At 38.0% G+C, this 27,433-nt stretch overlaps 1 protein-coding gene across 3 annotated transcripts in view; it reads right to left on the bottom strand.

Annotated features, from left to right (window-relative positions):
- Serpini1 (serpin family I member 1) overlaps positions 1 to 27,433 on the bottom strand; it is a 78,727-nt gene that overhangs the window by 18,606 nt on the left and 32,688 nt on the right. For all 3 annotated transcript variants that reach the window (XM_026784185.1, XM_005344112.3, XM_005344113.3), the window contains exons 2-5: positions 7,790 to 8,057; positions 6,540 to 6,770; positions 4,706 to 4,900; positions 2,354 to 2,558 (exon numbers count right to left, since the gene is read on the bottom strand). In XM_026784185.1, the coding sequence (XP_026639986.1) occupies positions 2,354 to 2,558; positions 4,706 to 4,900; positions 6,540 to 6,770; positions 7,790 to 8,039 (881 nt within the window). In that variant the 5' untranslated portion in view covers positions 8,040 to 8,057. The remainder of the gene's footprint in view (positions 1 to 2,353; positions 2,559 to 4,705; positions 4,901 to 6,539; positions 6,771 to 7,789; positions 8,058 to 27,433) is intronic.

Here is a 27,433-nt window from a genome sequence, read left to right as displayed (position 1 = left end):
ACACCCTCAGCCTTCAGCTCTACAACCCTCCAGGATGGCTGGTGTTTTATACTGTCTATATAAACTCTAATATGTCTGAAACTAAAGGCACCTGTTTGGTAGGACAAGATTGTAGTTATGGAAATGTAAGCTTGATTTTTTAGACAAACATCTCCCCGTGAAAACTGCATGAGTCATGAAAAATTGATCCTTGAGTAAACCTAGGATCCAGCTATTAGACTCATTTTTTTAAACCTTCGCTCAAATTGGGGCACAGAAGCCACTGCCTTCATCAAATGGTTAGAGGCTCCAACTTCTACAAAATATGGGTCTCTGTATCTGATTACTACAACAAACATCTGTTTCAAAACAGTTACTTTGTTACAAAAGAAAAAATTTATTTTTTGAGCTATTTATCCACCGTATCTGAACATTATCTGTGCACAGGGAGACTTCACAAAACTCCTAAAGAAATAGAGATATGGTAGTTAGGTGGTCCTAGTATAGAAGCTTGCATTAAGAAGAGCACACAAACCAAACTGTATCATAATTGAAGAATAACTCTGAGAAAATGAAAATTTAATTTTCTTCTGCTTCTACATTCTATTTCTCAGTGGATGTGACCTGGAGGACACGTTTTCTAGTGAATTTGAATAAATTAGAATAAATAATGTTTCTTAAGCACTCATTTAGAATTCTGTTAAAATACACGTAAGTAACTTCATATTTTCATAGAATGGAAGCTTTTGGAGACAGTATACTTAGATTATGGAATTTAATTACTGAAGCCTAAACACTGTATTGAATTTGTTATATGATCAAAAGAAATTTCTTGTGAGAGAAACTATTAAATTCCTGATAAAGAATCATGGAATGAGTTTTAATATGGGTTAAATTGTTTACAAATTTGAGCCTTAGACAATTATTTCTTATTCAATTATTAATATTATGACTAAAATATTACAGTTTAAATTATACTTGTTCACAAATAAGTATATGACAACAATTTTTATACTTTAACAAATTGCTAACATTTGTTAGGTATTCACTGACGACTTCTTGAGAATAGACTATTAGAGTATTTTTTTGTAAATGTATCATCATGTAAAGTAATTCATGCTAAATATATTAGATACCTTAAATATTTGGGTTATGATTACTTTAGTTTTCATAAGAAGACTATATAAGGTATAGTTATATATATATATATGTATATACATATTTATGTAGACTTTATAATGCTCTAGCTACAATATCAATACAAATAGATCTCTTTCATTTACAAATGCAAACCATCAACTATGTTTTTGGACAAATTAGGCATTTGCATAAAATAAAACTTTTAAACATCAACTCCTAAAATTGGATTCAATATGAATTAATAAGTCTGTATAATCCAGATTTATTTATTTATCATTATCATACTTTTATAAAAAGATGATGTTTATAGAAACTAGTATTTGAATAATTTTCTTAATGTAAAGTGAGTCCTAGAACTGTACTGCCATGTACACATACATATCACATGTTATTGGTGTGTTTTGTTCTTTAGCCTAAAGTATTCATTTTGCTTGTGAAGCCATGGTTCACAGATGACTTCCTGCAAGGTCTAATGTCACAACTGACCCTTAAGACGAATTAAACACTACGTGGAGAAGGGCACTAAAGGTCAGTGCAGGAATATAAATGGAGGCTCAGACATGGAAAAGCAATCATGTATGTGTCATAGATATCCGGAAGTGGAAACCACACGCTGTTAAATGCGGATGGGCTGAGAGCCCTGGGGTGGAGACCAAGAGAAGAGTAGTCACGGACCTAAAGTCATGCATACATCTTGCACTTTCGGACACAGGAAGAATTTCAAGCAGATATTTTTTTGTGTATATGAGCATATGTCAGTACCTACTACAGTGGCTTGTTCAGAGGTGCTTCCAATAGTGGAAGAGGTTTTCTCCCCAGCTGTAATCGATGTCATTAACATGTGGTACTTAGTGTTTAACAAAGCAGAGAGTAGATGTACATCTCTGGGAGGATCATGGCTGTACTGCTGAATGTTAAGGAGGACAAGAAGAGAGAAGGAAGAAAGAGAAAATAGAGGAAAAGGAGGAAAAAAAGAGGAGACAAAAGAGAAGAAACAGGTAGGTGAAGGTGGATGAAGAGGAGAAGAAACGAACAAAGGTGGAAAGGATGAACGAGAAGGAAAAACTGGAAGAGCAGGAGGAGGAAAGAGGAGGAGGAAGAGGAGGAGGGGGAGGAGGAGGGGGAGCAGGAGGGGGAGGAGGAGAAGCAGGAGACTGAAATTTCGAAAGCATTGGAAAGAGATTTTCTGGATTACAGCACTGTGCTGTGCAAAGGGCCGCACGGGAACTCTCACCTGGGCAGGTATACTTCCACCTTTTGTTTCTTAACAGAGTTTGCCCATTCTTCAATCAGCTGTGCTTTGAGCAGAGGCTCCAGTGTGGCCAGGGGAACTTCCTGTCTGGACAGTACCAGCATCATGCTGATCTCCTCTCCCTCGTAGGGTATTTCTAGGACTTGGTAGATGCCACCGGCCTCATTGGATCCATCACTAAATTCCCCTAGAAACAAAATAAAAGCTTTAGAGTTCATATCAAAGCTTTCAGAAACGATTTCTGCTTTTTATGTCCTCACTTGAAAAGGATGTTGGGATCTGAAGAAATGTTCAGTAGTTAAGACTCTTGCAGAGGGTCTGGGCTCAGTTCCCAACACCCACACAGTGGCTCACAACTATATGTGACGTTGTGTCCAGGAGATCTAAATGCTCTCTTCTGGCTGCCTCCTGGATCAACACACATGTGGTATACATACATACGTGCATGCAAGAAAGACACACAACATATAAAATAAATCTTTTTTAAGTGATAATGTTTAGAAAATAAGAAATTTTTTCATTCAGGCATCCAAAGCAAAATGATTTATTTGAAAAGAGTCCTTGAAAGTAAATGAATCACCACTTCCAAAGACGTATTTATTTTTGAATTCCCAGAATTATCTCACATTTTCTATGTTCCCTACTCTTTTATTTTTAAATAAGATAATTCAATTTAACATAGTGAAAACTATGATTCTAAAATGAAATCCCTGGCTTCAAGTTGAGTATAACAACTTGTATATTTACCAGTATTCTCTTGATTTTTAAGAAGACAACTTTTAATTCTGGGTACTCTGTTTTCACCACAATTACAAGATACAAGGTCATTGCTGCCAGCTAAAATAAAATCTATGCATTATAAACTGTATATCACATGTATTTATGATAATAAAGCTCTCAAAGCCAGTAATTAGGTAAGTAAGATAATTTATTTTGTCATCCATAAATTTTGTAGAATTTCTTATTCATGTGTGCATACACACACACCCAGAGAGAGAGAGAGAGTCTTTAGAATACATCTTCTTGTCATTACTTTAAATGTAATTACTTTTCTACCATCAAAACTAAGAAGAATATTTCTATTATTAATATTTTCCTAAGTATATTAGAAATGGCTCTAGATAAAACTTTTAGTTCTAACATACATTCTTTATACAATTACCTTTCTGCTAATGATTTAACTAATTACTATAATTCAAGAGGAAACAATACCTTAAATTTCTGAAGAGTCCGAAGAAACTCAATGAAAATAATGTCAAAGACACTGAATTTCATCATGAAGTACAGTTTTCTCAGCCATACAAACACAAATCTGAGACTAAAAATGTTTTAAATTTTATTTAAAAAACTTTTTACATTTATGTATGTGGACCTGTGTATATGTAAGTGCACTTCATGTTTGCGGGTGCCCAGAGAAGCCAGAGGACGGTGTCAAATCCCTGGGAAGTAAAGTCAAAAAATATCGGTGCTGGGGGTTGAACCCAATTCTTCCACAATAACAGCAAGTGATTTTAACTGATGAACTATTCTTCTGGCCCCTGATATTTAAATTTTAAAGAAAAATTTTATAAGGGCTGGTAAGATGTTTAGGAGGGGAAAGGCAATGACCTTATTGTGGTCCCCAGAACACGTAGGGTAAAAGAGAACTAACACAGTCCAGTTGTCCGTTGACTTCTACACATGAACTATGGAATACAGCCTTGCAAACAAAAGAAAAAACAAATAAATAAATGAAAGGGAAGAAAAAGAAAGCTATAAAATAAGGCTATTTAAGAAAGATGACAGAGTATGTAAGCTGTGTTTGAGGACATAGTGATAGGTCGATATACTAATCATCGGCAATAAGAGGAGAGGTGATGATTGAACAGTATTTTCAGTGACTTGCAAGAGAAAAAAGACAGGAACAGAAAATCCTGCTTTCAAAATAAACATAGTCTTCCAAATACTGAAATTCACTTTATTTTTAAATTAAACTTCTATTGATTGTTTATACCAAAATATGAAGAGTTATTTGTGCTGGATATTCAAACTCAGGTCCCCATGCTTACATAGCAAATGCTTAACCCAGGAAGCAATCTTGCTGACCCATTATCAGATAATTTTAGATCAATAAAGCCACTTGGCAGGTATAATTAATTACATGCCTATTGGAAAACTGTTATTACCTATACTATTCAGTCATGATCTAATGACAAGCCTTTGGAAATGCAGGCAAGCAAATTGAACTACAGCCCAAATTATATTCACAAGAAATTGGAGCAATAAATATTTCATGCTTTTAAAAGATTTGTTGATATACTATAAGAATTTAAAAACATTAAAAAAATTCCTTACCATAATAAAATTCCCCTTGTTGATACATCATTGGAATCTGTACTTCACTTTCATCGTCTTTAGTGAAGGAAAAAGTTCTGGTATTTTCAGGTCTAAACTGGGATTTCCAGTTCCCTTTGAAGTACACAGCATTGATGAGGGCCAGATGAGTGACAGCGTCAAAATCCTTGGGCGACACCAAATCCTTCAACAGACCTGTTCAGGTGAAGCAGATGAGAATTCACTTTAAATTAAAAAGTGGAAAGGCAAAGCAAAGAACTTCGACACCACCTGACAGAGTGCTCCCTAAAGATGCAAGATGTGTGTATAACAGAAGTAGAGCATATTACATTTAAAGGAAGAATGCCACCATACACACATAGTTACAACATTAACAAATCGGTGGCTGCTATTTTAAGAGTGCCAAAAATAATTTGAAAGCTAGTGTATTTTAATAATGCAATATATTTAAGGTAGATAGTTACTCTTTTTGAATCCTTAATAATGATAAAATGTCTCTGTTATATCACAAATAATCTCATAATCTAAATAAGACCAAATTTATTTAATACTTTCTCATTTTGACAACCATATCATTTATTAAGCACTATCTCAAGGTTGTATAAGTTATAGGATTTAGGGTGTCTGATAGTGTTTTTTGTTCTAACATAAGATTTTACAATACAAACATTTGAAAATTTATGACATTAATATTCCATGTAATAAAGAACTATACTAATCTACTTAAAATATTAATTTATTTTTAATTCATTTGTTTTGATGTTTTAGTACATCATGTATATTGTTTATTGTACATTTTATCAACATATTCTCCTACATTAATTTTCTCCCCCTTTTCTTCCATTAAACTGCTTTTAATTAGTCTCAATTTTTAGATTATTATTTCAGTCATCTTCCTGGCTAATTGAAAAATAAATGATGCAATTTTTACCACCTAGAGGTGTTAAATATATCTAAAATATGAATTATTGGGGCTGAAGAAATATCTCAGCAGTTAAGAGCACTTGCTGCTCTTACAGAGGACATAGGATTGGTTCTCAGTACCCACGGGCTCACACACCGACCTGTAACTCCAGTTCCAGGAGATCTGAAGCCCTTTTCTGGCTTCCATGGATATGCAACTAGTTCACATATATACACTGAGGTTTACATATAAACACATAAAATAAAAATAAATGTTACAGCAACAAACATGAATTAGAAATAAAATAAAATGTATGTGCAGCTGGTTTGTAATTCCTCTCTACTAAGTTGAGCTACAGTGGACCACTCTTTCTAGAATGAATATTTTTCCCTTCTTAAAATTACCTATTAATTATTGTGGTTGTAAAACCATGAAACAAATCTTCAAACTTTAATTTTTATTTCCTATTCTATTTTATTTAATTTTTTGTTTTGTTTCTGTTTTTCTGAGACAGGATTTCTCTGTGTAGCTTTGGTGCCTATTTTGGAACTCTCCCTGTAACCAGTCTGGCCTTGATTTCACAGAGATCCGCCTGCCTCTGCCTCCCGAGTGCTGGGATTAAAGGCGTGCGCCACCACTGCCCGGCTGTGCTACCACCACCCAGCCTCTTTTTTTTAATTGTAATCTTACAATGAAACTATCACCAACTACCATTCAGCCTAACTAATTTATCAAATTTTGAAAACAGAATTCCACACAGTATCTACACAAGGGGGTTCCATCTATTGGGGAGCATTTATGGCAGAATATCAGAGCCAATATTCTACTCACAGCCATGTATTTAACTTATTTAATAAAAGTGAGGGTACGCCTACATCCCAGAGTGAAAGATGTTAACTACTGAGTTAAGCAGTGAAAAGAAAGACATACTGTTTGTGTAATTCTCCACCCACTTATTGATGTAGTTGGCCACAGCGACATTTTGGCTGAAATCCACATGATTGACTTCCGCATTAAAGTACTTTTTCATCATTTGCAAGAACTCATCATTGATATGAAACCCATTTTGCACAAAGAGGGAATTGGCAATTTTCATCACATATTGGCTCTCTTCAGCAGATACCATGTCAGAGAAATCTTTTAAGAAAGAAAATTCTTCACCTGCAAGATGACAAATGACAAGTTCATTAATGAAACAGACACGGTGAAAGAGCACTATCACAGAGAAGGACATTAGGAGAACCGAGCCCGTGAAAAGCAGCAGGCTCGGTCCTCATAGAGAGATGGCAAGGAGCTTCAAGTGCTAGTTCTAGGTGCTCAAATTAGCCTTGTCCAGGTCACCAAGAGTTGCTCTTTGTTTTCGTTTGTTTGTTTTGTTTTGTGTTTAGTTTGTTAGTTTTTCAGAGTCAGAGATCAAGCCTGGGACCTTACACATGCTAGGGAGGTTGAACTGCAGCCTTGCATTGTGACGTGGATAAAGTCTACAAAAGAAACAAATGTAAGTGTTTTTCTTTCAAAATACCTGGATTGGTTGCATTCAAATAATCTTTTTTCGGGTTATCAAGCAAAAATTAGTTATCTAGAAGATATTCCTTTAAACTTTCCTCTCACCTGATGATTTAAATATCATTGGTAGAAAATCCATCACTTTCTTTTTAAACTTTCTGATGAATTTGTTCATGTGCACACTAGATAGAAGTGTTAAAACAGAAATCACACCCATTTCCAAATTTTTCCCTAGTTGATATAATTTTATAATAATACATTTCAAAAACCTGGATATTATTTAAGCAATAAAAATTTCATTGGTTATAAAGAAAAAGTTGATATTCTTCTAAAATCATGATGCCTTTCTCTTTATAATCTATCACAGCTACCTTTTCATTTATTTCTATGATAATTTACACTGGAAATTATAGAATCACTTTTTTTACTATGCAAAAACTATGCAAGCTTATTTAAATAATACCTTTGAGAAGACACACTTTCCTTGGATTTGCTCAGCTATGACTGGAGACAGGAATGAACCCCTTTTTATAAATTATAACTCTTCTAACCATTTTATTGCAATAAGATTATTCCTTACCTCTTGTAAATATTGCCTCCTCTGGCAGAAGGCAATGTGATTGAATTAAAAGTTAAACCCAAGTAATTATGAGAGATAAAACCCAGGAACTTACCATTTTTCAGGCCGTCATATCCCATTGCATGACGGATTTCTTTCAGTGTAGAGCCTTGAGCCCCAAGTTCCATCACTCCCATTGCAAGGGCAATGCTCAGAGGGGAAAAGAGGATGTTTTCATCTTCGCCAGTGGCTCGAAGATGATTGTACATATTCACTGACCACTCTGCCATGGGCTCATCTGGGAAAGCCGCCCCTATCACCACATATTGCATGGCCAGCAAAGAGAACAGCCCAAAATAAGCCATCCTGGAATGGTTTCACGTCTGTAAAACAGTAATATAAATACATATATATATATATATATATATATATATATATATATAAACGATTATCTCTGATATATAAGTTAATGGATGAAAAACAAAGAATAGTACTTGGTAGAATTATAAGATAAACTTTTTTATAAGTTGAAGATTTAAAAACAGTTCAATATTAATTTATCTGTTAAAAAATCACATTAAAGACTTAATAATAAGTTTTCTCTCCTGTCCCACCCGTGTGTGTGTGTGTGTGTGTGTGTGTGTGTGTGTGTGCCTTGAATGGAAGACATACATGCTAAGTACATACTCTAAAACTGGGTTAAACACCATCAATCATAGTTTGCTTTCTGTTGTTGTGATAAAACACTCACTAAAATCAATTTGGGTAGGATAGGGTCTATTTGTCTTTCAGGCATCTTTCTTATACAACTCGGGCTCAGCGGCCTAATGAAGGTATTGACCACAGTGGACTAGGACCTCCTGCATCAATGGGAAATCAAGAACACAGCAGACAGACATGCCTACAGGTGAATCTGATAGAAGCAATTCTTCAACTAAGTTTCTTCTTTTCACGTATGTCCAGAGGACAATCAAGATCAACTATCACAAGCTACAGTCCTCAGACTTCTACTTTTTAAAACAATCAACCAATAGTCAGTTGAAAAGAAAAGATAGCTAAGTTGTGATGATTCTACAAGGAGCACGATGCACATGGTCATAACATTCATAACATTAAGGTATATACGGTGTCCTGGCTAGTTTTATGCCAACTGGACACATGTTAGAGTCATCTGAAAGAAGGAAAGCACAATTCCAAATTAAAAATCGAGAATGTGCCTCCATAACATCCACCTCTAGGAAATTTGTTAATTAGTAATTGATGGGGCATGGTCCAGCTCATGGTGGATGGTGCTTTCCCTGGTTTGGTGGTCCTAGGTTCTAGAAGAAAGCAGGTTGAGCAAGCCAATGATGCGTCTCAGCTCCTGCCTCCATGTTCCCGTGCTGTTTGAGTTCTTGTCCTGATATGTTTCTATGATAAGCAGTGATGTAAAAGTGTAGCCAAACAAACCGCTTCCTCCTCCAGTTTCTTTAGTCATGGTGTTTGATCATAGTATCAGTAATCCTAACTAATGCAGAAATTGGTGTTAGGATAGTCAGGTCCTGCTGTGCAGACCTGGCCATGTTTTGGGGAGGACTGTGGAAAGATTTTGGAACTTTGGTCAAGAAATTCCATTGAGTGTTCAAAGCTTGTCAAGTTGCTTTGTGGGAGCCTAAAAGAAATCAGACACTATAAGCAGGACTTAATGGTTCAAGAAGACAGTGTGGAAGGTAATTTGAACTACGGGGGCCAAGATCAGGAAGTTTCAGAGGGGAAGAATTTTAGTAAGTAGCCTATAAGCCATTCCTGTGGTATTTTGACAAGGAATATAGCTACTTTTTGCCCCTGTCTTAAAATGAAAGAGTTTTTGATTCATGGCAGTGGTGGTGGATATTTGAAGACAGCCTAAAATGGACTCTGACATGATTTTTAGTAATCATTCTCATGGGACTATATGGTTTAAAAGGAGTAAACCAGGCAAAGAGATATTCAAAATGTACAGTTTGAAGTGAAAAGAAGCACCAGGAAGTGTAATACAGTTAAAGCCAGTGCTCAAGGAGATAAAAAGTTTAAAGACAAGCCTGATGCTAAATGGAATGAAGGAATGGTAGTACCTCAGATGGTAGTACCTCAGGGCAATAACCCACCAAGCTAAATTTCCTTTCCTTCAGGGGTTAGACTTAAGACATTTTCTTGAGTCTCTAAAAAGATATGATATTTCCTGAACACAAGGAACTGAAATTTTCTCCCTTCCCTCTCCTCTCCTCTCTTCCCTCTTTCTGTTAGTTATTCATCTTTAGTTATTTCCACTCCGAACTTTAGACTTTTAACTGGTGTTGAGACTGTGACAGATTATGGAGACCTTTGAAGCTGAACTAAATATTTTTTTTTTTTTGCATTATGATATAGCTACAAGCCTGGATGTGGGGGCAGGGAGTTGTATGTGGTGGTTTGAATAAGAATGACCCCCCCATAGGCTTATAGGAAGTGGAACTGTTTGAAAGAATTAAAAGGATTAGGATGTATGGCATTGTTGGAGTTGGTGTGGTCTTGTTAGAGGAAGTGTGTCATTGGGGGTGAGCTTTGAGTTTTCAAAAATTCTAGACCCAGTCTGTCTCTCTCTCTCTTTCTCGTTTCCAAATTTCCACAGAACAGCTTGCCAATCTTTGAACACTCAATGGCCTTTCTTTTTTAAAATTCCAAAATTCATGCATAATCCAGATCTGTCACAGTAATAACCAGCTATCGGATAGCAGTTTCTGACTTACTATTACTATGATGAAACACTATGACTACAGCAACTTAAAGAGAGAGGGTTTATTTGACTTAAGCTTCCATGTCACTGTTCTTTATTGAAATAAATCAGGATAAGAACTCAAACAGGACAGGAACTTAGAAGCAAGAGCTCATGCAGAAGCCATGAAGCAGTGCTGCTAACTGGTTTACTCATTATGGCTTGTTCAGTCGTCTTTCTTATAGAATGAATATAGGACCATTGATGTGGGATTTACCTCTGTAAAGGAGGTAGAGTCAGAAAGAAGCCATGTAGCCTGGCGGAGACAGATGCTAGGAACTTTACCCGGTAAGCCACAGCCATGTGGCAATACAGAAATTAATGGAGATGGGTTATATTAATATGTAAGAGTTAGTCAGTAAGAAGCTAGAGCTAATGGGCCAAACAGTGATTTAATTAATACAGTTTCTATGTGATTATTTCGGTTCTGGGTGACCGGAACAAACAAGCAGCCTGCTACTACAGACCACCAGCTAAGGAATATTACCAACAACAAAAGACTGAGCTCTACCCCATCAATAACTAATTCATTAAGAAAATATCTTACAACTGGATTTTGCAGAGGCTTTTCTTAATTGAGGCCACCACCTTTCAGATAAGTCTAGCTTGTGTCAAATTGACACAAGACTGCCCAGGGCTGTAAATATGAGGACTGGGAAAATAGCTTAGTCAGTGTTTTTCCCATAAGTGTGAGAACCTGCTTTTGAGTTCTATAATCCACCTAAAAAAGCATTTTGTCTGCTTCCTGTTACCCATTGCTTGTGAGTACATCTGTATTTTAATGTTGTTACCACTGCTACCTTCACTAACATTGCACTCCTGTTTCTTTGGGTTTTTCAGTGTGAACAGTGGCTCTTTGGGAATTCTCTAGGCCTTCTGTGCTGGATTATTACTATAGAGTATTCACTCCTGGACTGAGCAGCTACTGAGTTCTCAATTTCTCCAGGGTACAGATAACCATTGTTGAATTATCCAGACTGTAGTGTTTAAGCCAATCTAATATTTTATTCTTTTAATATATTATTACACACACACACACACACACACACACACACACACACACACACGCATGCACAAATGTTTTCTAAAGTTCTTGTTTGCCCATAATGTGTGACCTGTAGTCTGAGGAAAGACATGGTGCTCTTGCTCTCTCTCTCTCTCTCTCTCTCTCTCTCTCTCTCTCTCTCTCTCTCTCTCATAACTTCCCATTAAGTCACTATGGGCATCTGGAATCACACTGTTTATTCAAACAATTTAATAATTTATTTGTTCTTGATGATTTTTTAAATCTACCATTAAAACACCACATAGAGTAATGTTGAACAAACACATTAGGAAAATTGTATTTTAATTAGAGTTGATAGACTCACTTAATCAACTAACAGTGTACACAGGAATCTGACTGGAGTACACTTCCAACAGACTTTCATCCAGAAGACTCCAACTGTTCTGTGTTGTGATTCTGGTTTCGGAGAACTCTTGGGTCACTTTCTATAAGCCCTTCACATTTTAGAGTTAGATAAATGTTTTTCTTTTTGTCTGAAGAGTCTCAAGGTTCGCTGCACAACACTCATCTCCTTGCTGTTGTTTTAAGGTTTGGGGAATACTGGCACATTTAGGAAGGCAGACTCAATAAGGTACCTCACAGCCTGTTTTAAATGCTAGGGCTACTGGGGGCAAGTAACTGCATCAGGAGATGCCCTGTGATTTAGACTTCACTGAGGTAGAGCCAGCTGATGAGAACAGCTTGAGAAGTTTGGGTCTCTTCCACTATGAGTACTGGGCATAGAACTGAGGTCATCAGGCTTCAGAGCAAGTACCTTAATCTGTTGACATCTCATGCTTCCCCAAAGCCCATGTTCTTCATCAGTACATTCAGCAGTTGACAGGACATCTCAACTTCTTCACGGAAAGGCCTGAACCTGGGCCTCATGACTTTCCTTGAAGATTGCATACTCTGTGGCTGGGGGGATGGCTCAGTGGTTAAGAGCTCCTGCTGCTCCTTCCTCAAACCCAAGTTTATGACAATCATCTCATGATTACTTATAACTCCAATTTCAGGACATCTAACACACCATTCTGGCCTCTGCAAGCACTGGACATATGTCACATGTGTGTTCACGCACACACATGCACACACACACACACACACACACACAGTCCTGCATAAAACAAAAAATGAAAATTAAATCTTAGCAAAAGGTTTGATGAGATGGCTCAGTGGGTAAAGGCACATGCCAACAAATCTGAAGTCCTAAGTTCTATCGCTTGGACCCACAGAGTGGAGAGAAAGAACTGACTTGTGAAAGTTGTTCTCTGACCTCCATTATCATTTTATGGGACATGAACTAATTCCAAAATTAAATGAATGTAACGACTCAAAAAATTTAAAGTCTACATAGTATAAAATGATAGTTGTACCTGCCAATCAATAATACAGGTCTTTAAAAGACATTGGGATTAACACAAATATCAAATTTCAAGATAGCAAAAACATATTTTATTCATATGAAATGAAACTGTATTATCAGTATAGTCCAGAAAATGATACTAAGTCTATTAAAATTTTTCATAAGAATTTTAATTTATAACTGAGTGTCTCATGAGATAATAGCAGCTTGCTATTTTGCTAATTTTGCTGCTGCCCTTTAAGCAGTACTCCCACTTTATAAATGGAAGCAATGTAATCTGAGATTCTATAAACTTTCCCATTATCATAGGAGCTCTGGAATCTAAACTGGGGCTCGAGTCATCCTACCTGGTCTGGTCTATTGATGCAATGCTCCTCCAGGCTTTGAAAAAACAGAAAGATACAAGTTTTGGGGAATAGGATTTGGTGTATACTCAATAATCCCAGCAAGTCAGATGCATTTTCTCAGTCTTAGTGACCACATCTGTGAATGAAAATGCAAACCCTTTGCTACAAAATTATTAAAGAAATAAGGGGAAAATTCCCGTGAAGTACTCATTTTAACATACAAGTTACAATAATGGGACATTACTATGAAGAAAAAATGTTTCCATGTTCCCATCTGTTAAAGCAGAAGCTGTAGGCTGAAAATGAGAACTTATCATTCCCCCTGGCCCAATGAACGTAACATTTTTGTACATTCATTCAACCAAGAGCAGAGAAGTTTTAAAGACATAAAAATATTTAACTACAGACTCTCATCTTTAGGAAACCACTCACATGGTGTGAGAATGCATCCTATAATATGATCTTTCCTCTTAGATAAAATTGATCCTCTAAAAGTCACCATCAGAAAAAGGTGTCACACTGATGAGAGCAGATATTCCTTGTGCAGGGTAATCAGGGACCTCGGATGAAGATGCCCTAGTCTGCAGCAGATAGCTCAGATAATGAATCTGTGTTTGGCATCCTGCATTTTGCAAGTCACCTTTCTTCAGGAGAATTTCAAAACCATTCATCTATCTTCCAATAACCAAAGGACTTCTGTAATAATTACCCGGTATGTTTGTAGAAGAGGTTTCTGGCAAGGCTGTGAGCAGCCAGCTAAGGACAGCAAATTACACTAGGAAATTAGGGGCTTGTGGCTGGGGACTGTGGCAGTAAGTCAGACCATGAGACATTTTTCAAAACTATAAAAGACCTGCATTTTGAAAGCTTGGACACCCAGCTGAAGAACGAGAGCTTCCAGTTTACAGGCCAAATTTCCTTTGCCAACCTGGTTATGTATTTCAGGTGTCACCTATCCTGTTCTTTGGGTATTTAACCCTTGGCTGGGGCAGGATCTCATTTCCCTAATGTATGTTCTAAGTATGTGTGTTCAATATATGTCTGATTGTGCCTTGCTCTCTTTTCTTGGATACATGGCTCATACTAGTCTACAAAATGCCAGGGTCTTATTATTAAGCAGAATAGTAATATTCTCATTAATTAACAGCATATTCTCAAAGATGTTCAAGCCTATTTTCCAATGGGCATTGCTAAATCTCCTGTGGGTTTGAAAGTCTATCTTGCTTGAGAGCTTCGAAGGCCATCTGGCTCAAACAGGGCTCCTCGTCTTATCAAGGACTTTTCCTTCCAAAATCAACATTTGTTTCTAGTTGAACTCTTTCCCCTCACAGTCAGTGGGCTGTCAACATTTCCACACTGTATGCAATGTTCTTCTCGCTATGTTTACTCAAAGGCTGCAAATTCAGTTGTTGCCGTTTGATCCGTGCTCAAAACTGAACCAATGATTCCATTGTTCTCTGACTGCTAACTATCCTCTTCAACCTAACACGCTGGTACACTCCAGAGAACGGCCTTGACAAAACCGCAAAAGCCCTCCCATGCCTGGAGAACGAACCCCAAACCTTTAGCCTTGTCTATAATCCTTTGCATTGTGACGCAGTATAAATCTTTATACACTATCGTCCTTCATTCACCGGGCCACTCTTGCCAGACTCCCAGTGGAAACACAAGCCCCAGAAGCCCCTCTCTTCGTGCTAGCATGTGCAGCTCTTTCTGGAATAACCTTACCACAGTTCGCCACGCTCCTGTTCTAACCATGACTCAGCCTCTGCCCTGTGCCCACACCCTTCACGAACACTGTCTTGGTTTTTCAGTTAGAATTTCAACAAGGTCCTTCTCTGTTTCCATGGATTAAAGGTAATTCCATATATTTAGCATCTCTTCTGAGGGGTTTGAGGACACTAACAAAGGGTATTCTTCTTTGTGTATGCCAGGCTAATGAGAATAAGTGGTGAATTCATTACACAAGAGAAGTGACAAATCAATGCTTATTGAATTAGGATGGTATAAGACTTGAAGTCACACAGCGCTGTATTTGGAGGAACAGCCAAGAGGCTGCAGCTTCTGAACACTATGGGTTAGTTTCGTCTGAGCCCAAGGATAGTAGCTCATTTTCATTTGTTATCATTTTTAATAAAATACATCCTCACTGAATGTGAGGCCATCTTTCCAAGCCTGACAAAGTGGTACTTGTCACTAACACTGGTACAATGTGACAGCTGGCCACTGGAAGCAGTAAGAATAAGCATACCTAATCACACAGGGGCCACCCAAATGCTACTGGGAATAACATTAGTCTACAAAATGCCAGGGCCACTAGTATTAATAAGCAACATTCTCAACCACTTGCCCTCACATGGAACCTTACTTTGGAGATTTATTATTTGCAACAGACGGATTTGAATGCTTTAATGCAAAACTACGAAGGGCTACAGTACCAGAATAGCAGCAGATACATGCTGCAGTTGTAGAAAGGGAAGAAGAATTCAGCTTCGAATAAAGTATTGTGAAGTTTTGGACTTCTCACCAGTGGTTACGCAGGTTGTGTGCATATGAATATGTGCACACTGTATTACAGATACAACATAAAGCACACGAGGGAGTACTATTCTTATAACTGCTTTATGAGAATCATATAATTAAATGTCAGCACTAATAAATAGATAGTTTTAAAAAGTCTTCTTGAGAGAGATGGCTAAAGTGTTAAGAGCACTTGCTGTTCTTGCAGAAGACCTGCGCCCCACTCCCAGCACCCCTATAGGGACCTCACAACTGCCTGCCACTCCAGATCCAGGAGATCCAACAATCTGTATGGCCTTGGATATCACCCGTATGCACATGGTTCACTTAAAAAGAGGCACGCACATACACGCATGAATAAGAATGCATTTAAGAAAGAAAACAAAGCATCTCAGGCTTATGAGATGGTATGTCAGGCAAGGAGTTTGCTGCCAAGCCTGACAACCTGACTGCCAACCCCAAGACTCACATGGTGGAAGACTAGAACAGACTCCCTAAAGCTGTCGTCTGCCCTCACATACATGCTGTGGCATGTGCACCCTTCCTCCAACACTCTCACTTACACACACAAGTAAATAAGTGAATGACAAAATGATTCGAAAACAGAAACCAAATCCTTTCTGGTACCTAACCTAATTAGTGAGACAATGCAAAATTGCATCTTATTTATGTTTTAATAACACAATTATTTTACATTAAAAAACATTTCATTATTGTGAGTTGTGAAAAATGGCTAAATGTCCCTTCTCCAGGAAGAAATAGAAAAGGCAGGTGGAAATAACTAAGGAAGAACAACTAACGGAAAGAGGGAAGAAGAAATATTTCAGTTACTTAAACTGAAAGTGTTTGTATTCATGAAAGATCACATCTTTTTAAAATTTGCCTTATGTTTTGAAAGCATTATGATGACCATTTGATAATCTGTTGAAAAACATGATTCCAATTTTGGCAAGTATTTACTCTCTTGATAAAACATGAGATGAGCAGACCAGGTCTTTGTTTTCTGTTTTACTAAGAGAAAGGTATGTATTAGATCATCAGTGATGATGTTGGAAAATTTATGGAATAATTAATTGGTCCAAGACAGAAAAAGGTCACTACTTGTTAGAAATAATAATAATAATTATGATGATGATTGTTGTAATCACAACAATAATAACCTGCATCTGAGCAGGCCCGTAATTCAGCAAAATTTCTATTGATAACATGCAGAATTTTCTTCCTCTTCCCCCGTATCATTTTTTTCTGAAACTGGAATAAGTGTTTTAATTCAAAGAAACCAGCTGCTCTTCAGGCAGAGAGGCAAGCTGTGACATGGTTGTTATTTCAGGCCACAGGTTGAACAAGTGTGGACCTTGGACATTTGTCAGGGAGCCTTTCATTCCCTCACTGGCTTCCTTAGTGCTGCATCTCACAACTGAAAGCTTTTCCTTCAAGTTTGATCTGGAACTATCCACACCTGGACCCTGTTTGTGGAGAAGAAACAAGAACGGTTGCCGGAAACATACATTTGCTGTACATGCTGCAAATGTTAATGGGAAAAAATACCAATAACTAACTTTCATCAACCAAATGTGTCAAAAGGGACCTAGAAAGATATATTCGTGCAGATACATCTTCCCCTTTGGGGATAGCCAAAGCAAACAAATGAAAAGAGAAAAACAAATGACCAATAACAACAACAACAAAACCCCAGTCCATTAGATGTCAAGCAGTATAGTGAAAGGCAGAAAAGTTATCAAACCTCTCAGAGTGAATCACAGTGTTTTAAAGTTAGGAAAGGGAAATTACCCTTCTGTTTTAGGATGAGGGTTATTGTTGGGGTGCTAAACTATCGAGGCTTTCCCATATCAATTATCTTATCACCTTATATATCAAACTAAACTAAAATGCATGTGAAAGGCAGTACTATGCGATGAACTACCCAAATAATAACTCTGCATTTTTGAAATGTTATAATGACTACATTTGTAATCACAAAATTGCTAAAAAGGGTATCAATCAAAAAGAGCATTATAGAGCTGGAGAGACTGCTCACTCAGTGGTAAAGGCATTTGCAACAAGCCTGGGAATGTGAGTTGGATAACTTGAATCCATGCGGTAGACAGAGAGAATCAACTCCTGAAGGTTTTTCTCTGATCTCTCTGACTTCCACACTGCACAGGGCATATGTGCAAGCACACGCGCATGTACGTGCATGCGTGCGCACACACACACAAACACACACAAAGCACATGCGCATGTACGTGCATGCGTGCACACACACACAAACACACAAAAACTAACTAAATTTTTTTTAAAAAAAATAATGAATTATAAAACATTACATCCTGTGTCAGAGAAGTGATAACCAAAAATAGTCCTGAGGAAATTTAGAAAAATTTACAATCAGACTATAGGGTAAGGTCAGTTCAGACACCCTCTCCTCTATTGCTTAGGGTCTCAGCTAGGTTCATCCCTGTGGGTTCTTGGGTATTTTTCTAGAGCCAGGTTTCTTGCTAACTCCATAATGGTTCCCTCAATCAAGATCTCTCTTCCTTGCTCTCCTATCTGTCCTTCCTCCATCTCTACTATCCCATTCCCTCACATTCTCCTCAACCCCCCATTCGCCCCTTTCTTCTACTCCCTGCTCCCCGCTCCCAAATTTTTGTCTGATTCTAATTTCCAGGTAGGTCTATATATGTTTTTCTTTGGGTTCACCATATTACTTAGTTTCTCTAGGATCCTGAACTATAGGCTCATTGCCCTTTGTTTATGACTAGTATCCACTTATGAGTGAGTACATAACATATTTGGGTTTTTTTTGGGTCTGGGTTACCTCACTCAAGATAATGTTTTCTAATTCTGTCCATTTGCATGCAAAATTCAAGCTGTAATTATTTTTTACTCATGAGTAGTACTCCAATGTGTAGATTGCCACACTTTCTTTATCCATTCTTCAGTTGAGGGGCATCTAGGTTGTTTTCAGGTTCTGGCTATTATCTTAAATATCACCATAGAACCTTCATCCAACAACAGATGGGAACAGAAGCAATGACCCACATCAGAGCACTGGACTGAGCTCCCAAGATCCAGTTGAAGAGTGGAAGGAGTGAGAGTATGAGCAAGGAATTCAAGACCATGAGGGGGTCATCCACTGAGATAGTTTGCTTGAGCTAATGGTAGCTCACCAACTCCAACTGGACTGGGAGTGAACAAGCATGGGAAAAAGCAAGCCCCTCTGAAGGGGGTTGACAGCTGGGGCAGACTAAGGGGCCCTGATAGTGACACTGGGAGGTTTCTCTACTGCATATACTGGCTTCATGGGATCCTATTCTCTTAGGATGTAAACCTTGCTCAACCTAGATGTAGTAGGGAGGGCCTTGGACTTTCCACAGGGTGGGGTGCATGGCACTCTCTTAGGGTTGGAGGGGTGGAAGGAGGGTCTGTGGAGGGAGGGGGGGACTGGGAGGAAGAGAGGGAGTGGGAATTTGGATCGGTGCTTTTAAGTAATAATAATAATAATAAACAAAAAAGAAAAATTTACAATCAACTTTCAGTCATTGCATTAATAAATCTCCACTTTTTTCTCCTAAAGATGTGCACATAATGTCCTTTATACATTGTCTTTTTTATCTCCAAAGCAGTTATTAAATCAATATGTCTTAAAACCAGTAACCAGGGTAGTAAGGAAATGCAAAGGGGTTTAATTCAGTAATCACATATGATATTGTTGGAACTCAAAAAAACAATAGTCCCGTACATGGCTCCTTGTATGCTTATTATCTTAAAAGTCTTTATAGATTCACAGTTACTCAAAGCAGCTTCTGTCTGATACCATCTTATCTGCTTTAAGCTCAGACTGCCAAAGAAAAGGCCGCCTTCCCATCCTCTTTGCGACTTCCAGCTCCTGTCAGACAGAAGATAAGAACGGGATCATATTCAGATGGATTTTGTCACAATGTATTGTTTATCTTTCAGGTTTTTTCATATTCTACAGGGGAAGCTGATTTCTGGTCATTTATTACTACTCCATATTGCCTGTGCTCCCCACCCTCCTGCCTGTTGTCAAGAGGGTAAACTTCCACCATCTTGCCCTTCTCTGAGGTCTCATTTTTTTTTTGTGGCTGCCTAGCTGTGCACATCAAACGTAGCTGTGGGTATTTTTTTTTCCTTTACATTCCCTACTGTTTGTTTCAGCAAACTGAACTGTTGAATCTGCAGAGAGAAAGTTTGAAGTTTCCTACCATCAACACTTTGGTTCTGTCCTCTTTTCCTTTTCTCTAAACCCAGGCCTCAGTTCTGCTTTTCTGTGTTCTTAACTTGCATTATAAATGCAAGCATGGTAAATGCTTGCTTTCCCTTTTCCCCCGTGGGATAAAATCAACCTAAAAGGAAAGCTTTTTCAGACTTATCTCAAAAAAGTTGAACTTGGGAAAAAGCCAAGTAAATTGGAAGGGCAGAGCTGAGGACACGGTAAGTGGGAGAGATTCCATTTATCAGTATAAACTATGAAAGAAATGGGCCAAGATGTTGACTATATGTGGTCTAAACATATATTTATATTTTCAGTTCACATTATTCTATGAGTTTGGGAGCCTTTATTCTGAACTAAGCTATAGTCTTTTAACTTTCACAAGACTGACAGCGATGTAAGTAGTCTTGTCTGTAAAAATGCAGATCACATACTCATGCTGGAAGGCAGATGATGACTGCCCTGTGGACAAGACCAGCTTTGCATCTATTAAGTAATGATACTCCAATTGGCTTTCTCTTGCTGCTGAGAAATTCAGGCAATATATTATTAATTAGCGTATTAGTTATATACTAACACATAATATTTAATCAATACATGTGTTACAGTATTATTGATGTAATATTATTATTAATACTAAGAATTAATATTCTTTATAGACATAACATTATTCTGCTTCATTAATTCTCCACTGAATTGGCTGTCCCTTACTAGCTAGAGACTAAATAAGTAAGGCTTCGAATTTATTTTCAGTTTATAGTTGCATTTATGAAAATCATAACCTTTAAAAATAATTTTCTTCTGATTAAAAATCCTAAAGTTAGAAATTTTCTATCAAAAATATTTTCTTCACAGTACAATCCAATGACCTGAGTGAGGCAAAAGTGGAATAAAGATCTTTTGAAACTGTACCAAATATCGTCTGTTACTCATTGAATGAGTACTATCCCTATGATACTTCACAATGAGTTTGTAGCACTCTGCCCCTGGGAAATGTGGATCACAAAAGAACTAGTATTAGCTTAGCTTCTTGGATATGTTGCTTGCATCTAGGAGGAACGTTGGTCCTGGGGCCCCATCACTTGGGAACTAACGAGTCTAGTACTGTCAACACTGAAAGCTAGAGAGGTAGTACGTATAACACCAGCATTCCACAGACTTTCTAACATCCTTTGGCATATGCATAAGATCTTTTCTGAGTTGCTCAGTATCAACACAAAGCTAGCTGGAATGAAGGGGCACTGTGATGTAGAAAACTCCCTTTCTTTGGCAGTGCCTGTGGCTTCCAACATGATTTGGCTCCCAGGAGCGTTCTTGTCCTGTGGAGATAGGGTCTCGAAACCTCCAATAACTATTCAATAACCACAATAGCTTTGAGGTAAAATGCTTTTATCTCAAGCAGCTATGAATAAATATCTAGTGGATCCCTTTCTCTCTTTAAAAGAAGTCTCAAAAATTAAAATCTAAAATACTTTGTGTTTGTTTTTAAAATCTAAAATAATGCTATCAAAATACATGTGATGCTTGTTTAAAATGATAAGGAAGACTTTATTCAAGAGACTAGACAGCAATGGGTATTCTGAAATAGTGGAGAGAAGTTGGAATGATTATAAACAAAAGAATAGATAGATATATACTAAATTCATATATGTGTGTGTGTGTGTGTGTGTGTGTATGTATCTTCTCTCTGTATGTGTGCACCTGTGTGTATGTGTGCCTGTGTATATACAAAATGGAGACAGACGATTCGAAAATTACTAAGAGAAATTCATGTAAGAGGCAATTTGCCTAAACTGACTTAAGAGTATTCTTGTGAAAGACAAACCAGGATGATAAAATATTGAAGACAATGAATGAGAAGTTTGGTCAGATATGAAGTGTAATGAATAATTGCAAAGCTGACCCAGCAGGATTCCTAGTAAAGCTGGAATTTTAATCAGACCCAGGAGAGAGTCCCATGGCTACTTAAGAAAACGGTTCAAAGAAATCTGATTGAAGTTTGGTCAAGCAGTGAGGTTTTTGTTAATTAATTCTATTAAGTTTTTGAGACTTTCATAGAAGTGTATAATGCAGTTTAATCACAATCATCCCTACTTTCCCACAACTCTTTCAAGTTCCACCTATACTCACTGTCCTTGTCCTAACTTCACATCATTTAAATAGATGAGTTTAATTTGTGCCACGGATATAAGAAGGTGGGGCTACCCACTGAACCATGGTTGACCTATCAGGGGCCACACTCTAAAAGGAAACTGATACCCTCCACCACCCCCCCAGGAAGCTCCTCAGCTAGGGGTTGGGAGCTCATGATCTCCTCCCAACTATGCTGAAATGCTGACTGGTTTGAACTTGTGTAGGCAGGCACAGCTGCTGTGAATTCGTATATTCAGTGTTCTTGTCATGTCCAGAAGAATCTATTTTTTTGCCCCTTTTTCCAGACCTGAGGTCTCACAATATTTCTGATGATGTTGAGTCTTGGGAGAAGGGGTAGCCATAGCTGCCCAATTTGTGACTAACAGTCCACAGGCACAGACTGCTGTTCTAGCAATGAGACTTTTTTATTCACCCCTTTTAGTAGTATCTTCTCCAAGGACAGATTTATTATCTATACGTGCTTGTCCAATTAAATAGTAACTAGGTCTTATATTAGTAGGCAATGTGCAATGTAGTTAGTGTAGCCAAAAATTATTCTTTAATTTTGTTTAAAAATCATCAACTTAAATAGCTCGTGTCTTTATTGGCTTTCCCATGAAGCTAGCAGTATGGAAAGATCAGCTCTTCATAATATTTGTTCTTAATCAAATAGTACATAACAGAAGCAATAAAAGAAGTAGAGAAAAAAGTAGTATCTAAAACCCTACAGCATGTGCTTCTGTACCTAAAATTCTTTGACTTAAAATCAAACTCCATTTCTCCAGAAATTCCAAATGATAGAAAGACTCCATTTGAAATTCCAAAGTGTTTTAGTTAAAGTTAATGAATACTAGGGGAAAGAAATCAGTGGCCAAACAAGACCAGGGAATCTGGCAAGTCCTCAGCCCTCCTGGAAGGGATTAGACTTTCTACATAATAGTAATAAATTATTCTTTTGGCACATCTTGGGTAAAATCATATTTGTCAATGAGTGATTTCTCTCAGATATGTGTGTGTGTGTGTGTGTGTGTGTGTGTGTGTGTGTGTGTGTAGAGAAAAATAAAAGACATGAAACCCAAAGACAAGATTCAGTAAATCGCTTCTGAGAGATGCATCAAAGCTCATTCTCAATCAAAGTCACTGGTTATCCATGTTCACCAGAGAGCTAGACCAGTCATTAAGGGTCACTGAGTCCCCTTCAATGCTAAAGAAGCTTCTATAGTTTCTTCCTCATACATTGGCTTTCGATTGTTTTAAAACTATGAATATTCATTGCTAGAAATACGTCCTAAGGCTCCTTATTTTGTACTTTGGAAGGAGTCATTTGAACTGAACAGTGTACTGAGAATGAAAGGTATTTCATGAGCTAAAGAAACACTCATCTGTGAATACAATAGCTCAGATTTTATTCATTGAAACAATTCACTCAATAAATACTTGCTTGATTTGTGTCAAGACCCATTCACGGTGCTAGGCACATGGGAGAAAACAGCATCAGAGAAGTAACCGGTCATGTGGCATTTTCCTCCATGTAATAAGTCTACATTGTCCAACATAATATTCAGCCTTTCAAATCAAGCTTCTAAGTATTATATTTTATGATTTTCCTTTATGAAAATGTTGCTTATGTCATAAAATTATGAAAACGCTGGATCTCTCCCTCTCTTTCTGAAAAACATTTTAAAATACCCAGGATGATGTTACTTTTAATTATTTTGCTCAGGAAAGAATTGTAGCCTGCCTTATTTTCATCCATCTACAGGCTACAGTGGCACAGGAGTATGTTCTGATGGGATGGGAAATGAAGGGAAAACTTCTGAGAACTCACTGACTACATAAAATGAAAATGGAATCCCAGCACTCAAGAACCAGAAGCAGGTAGACTTCTGAGTTAGAGGCCAGCCTGGTCTACAGAGCGAGTTCCTGAGAGCCAGGGCTATTATACAGAGAAACTTTGTCTCCATAAAAAAATAACAATGGATGATTCCTAATGATATTCTGCTATACTCATTGATCCATGCCTAGCCCAACTGTCATCAGAGAGGCTTCCTCTGGCAGCTGATAAGAACAGATGCAGAGACCCATAGCCAAGCATTAGGTGGAGCTAAGGGAACCATGCAAAAGAAAAGGAAGAAGCATGTTAGGAGCCAGAAAGGTTGAGGACACCACAAGAACACAGTCCATAGAAACGACAAAGCAGAGCTCATAGGGCTTTAGAGAGAAGGAAGAGCAATCACAGGAGCCTGCTTGGGTCTGTGTGTTATAAAAGGCTGCTTGTTCATTTCCCTGCTGCCCAGACTCCCAGATAACCAAAAAGACACTGTATTAATTGAATCACTAGTTGGCCCATTAGTTCTAGTTTCTTATTGGCTAACTCATACATATTAATTTAACCCATCTCCATTAATCTGTGTGTCACCATGAGGCTGTGGCTTACCAGGTAAAGTTCTGGCGTCTGTCTCCTGGGAGGCTATGTGGCTGCTCCCTGACTCTGCCTCCTTTCTCCCAGCATTCAGTTTAGTTTTCCCCACCTAGTTTTCTTCTACACTATCAGGCCAAGCCAGTTTTTTTATTCACCAATGATATTCACCACAGCATACATGAGGAATCTCACATCATCTGTGCTCACTCCTCTCTCTGTGTTGTGGTTATTTAGCTTGGGGATTTGTGAAACTCCTAATGGTGGGAGTGGGGGTATCTCTGACTCTTTTGCCTGCTCTTGGAACTTCTTTCCTCATACTGCATTGCCTAATCCAGTCCTGATGAGGATTTGTGTCTAGTCTTATTGCATCATCTTATGCCTTTGATTGGTTGATATCCTTGGGGGGGCCAACGGTTTTCTAAATGGCAAGGAGGAACAATAGATCTGGGGGAGAGGGGAGATAGGGACAGGTGGGAGAAGTGGAGGGAGAGGAGACTGTGGTTATCATGAATGAAAATGATTGTATGAAAAAAGAATCAATTAAAAGAAAAAGAAAGTTTTACAGAAATTTTGCAACTATGCAGGGTCAGTTTTAGATCTGTCTTGGGACATAGCTTCTTGCAAAGCTGCAAATGCATTACTGCAACACACTGGTACCCAGTAGAGGAGAGATATGGATAGGACAACTGCTACACAGCAAAGAATCCAGATGAAATTGGACCATGTTGTTTTTAGAGAGGGTTTCCTTCCTTCTCTTGGCTTTTTCTGTCCCTCACTCCCTGTGCTATTAGCCTCAGCTGTTGTGTTCTGTCTGCTCCTTTAGTTCTACCTCAGGTCATTGGTTAGAGATCTCACATGAGAGTTTAGAACACACACTTCCCTGAGGCGAACTCCCTAGATGTCCTTCCCTCTCAACTCTACTGGGGCTACACAAAGCTATTTTCTTGTCTGGCTAACAAGCATAGCATTTTTAAGATTGGATTCAGCAAGGCAGTTTTGGCTAATGAGATTCTGACAATAAGTAAATAAGGAGAACCTTTTAAATTAGCTTCAAATTTATGAGGCTGTAATTTTTATATGTCCAAAATGTCAAATATCAAGAATGTCCTATGCTTCAACCTGCTACACGCTGAGCATTTATTGTGTGCCAACATGAAGATGAGCAGGCTGATATGCTAGTTTGCTACCATATAGACCATAGAGTTGTTAAGTTTTAAAAAATGATTCTAACAGAGGAATCTAGACTGAATTCTTCAGTATCAGTTCCTCTAAGAAGTCTGCTTGCTGCCAGCTGCACAGGAGGTATGGGTGACAGGAAGATCTGTGACTGATACAGGAGAGGAATCTCAGTTAAGTGATTCTTGGGTTTGGACTTTGTTTTTATAAGATTATGTATTTTTAATTCTTCTTTTCTTAAATGATTAATTTTTTACTCTTTGAGAATATAATATAATTATATTATTTCCCCCTACTGTCTCCTCCATTCAAACCTTTCCTTGCACTCCCTTCCTCTCTCTCTCTCTCTCAAATTCATGACCTCTTTTTTCATTTATTGTTGTTACACACATATATAAATATGTATATTCATATACATGTATGTATATGTAGTACTTATGGCTCACAGGGCTTTTACCCTTGGGAAATGAAGTTGCATACATTACTTCACATTTCTGTTCAGGACTAGAGACTCTGATAAGAGTTAATTAAGAACTCAAAAATAATTTTATTGCTGTATTATGAAACTCCCTGACATTTGCTAGTGTTATGTGAATGGTTCTTGAACATACCTGCTTGGCAACTGTTTACAAATCTGTCACTGGGGGAGGGGTATTCTAATAGAAACATTAATTTCTTCATCCTGCCCATTGCTGTGAATGACTGAAGGATAAGTTATTATTTGCAGTACTGAGTGCGAGCAACTGAGTAAAACATGAGCTGGCAGAAGAGTGTTCCATAGAAGAATTCTGGTTTAATTCCATGCCCATATTCAGCGCAGCATTTAGAATATAGTAACAGGAAGTGTATGGAAAGATGTGTCAGGGAGGTCAGCCAATGTGAAAGTTTGTTCGGAAGGGGTGAAAAAAAAGCTGGGATTTATTGTATTTCTCTACAATGTTCTTAACATAGTATTCTCTTATTTTAAGATACCAGGAGAGAAATGGATTTAATTATTTCCTTCTGAATTGAATCCAAGTTTAACAGTCCGCACTGACAGGAAATGGTCCCTTATTAAGCTACTCTCATAACAGCTTTTCCCATCATTGTGAGAAGAATGGGGGGTTGGGAGCAGTTTATGCTGTGAATACAGCATCAGCCTTCTCCTGCATACTTAGGGCACATCACTTTCTCTCTCATTTAGCCGCTGGGAGATTTTAGTAAGTGCCACGGTGAAATGCAGGCATGTGTGCATGCGAGTGGGGTGTGTGTGTGTGTGTGTGTGTGTGTGTGTGTGATACTCAAGTTTGAATTTGCGTGTGTCCATGAGCACACATATGTGTGTGCATACCTGAAGACAACATTTCCTTATGACTCTCCACTTTATTTTTTGAAACTGGTTCTCTGTTAGAACCTAAAGATTACACATTGGGTTGGACTGGCTAGCCAATAAACTCCAAGGACACCCTGTCTCTGCTTCCCTAGCGCTAGGATTATATGTGCAGCACTAGGCTGGAACCAGACACAGGTGCAGTGGTGTGAACTCAGGAATCTTCACACATGCGCAGCAAGCATTCTAGCCTTCTTCAGAGCCTAAGCGCTTTCTTGTTGAAATAAGAGCGCCAAGGCTGCGTCCCCGGCACCCGGCCACCCACATGGCTAGCTTAGTTTATGCCCCGAAATAATTACACGGAAACTGTATTCTTTTAAACACTGCTTGACCCATTAGTTCCAGCCTCTTATTGGCTAGCTCTTACATATTGA

This window comes from Microtus ochrogaster, chromosome 1, assembly GCF_000317375.1.
Source record: "Microtus ochrogaster isolate Prairie Vole_2 chromosome 1, MicOch1.0, whole genome shotgun sequence".
NCBI classification, from domain to species: Eukaryota; Metazoa; Chordata; class Mammalia; order Rodentia; family Cricetidae; genus Microtus; species Microtus ochrogaster.
This window is presented reverse-complemented; position numbering and strand designations above follow the sequence as displayed.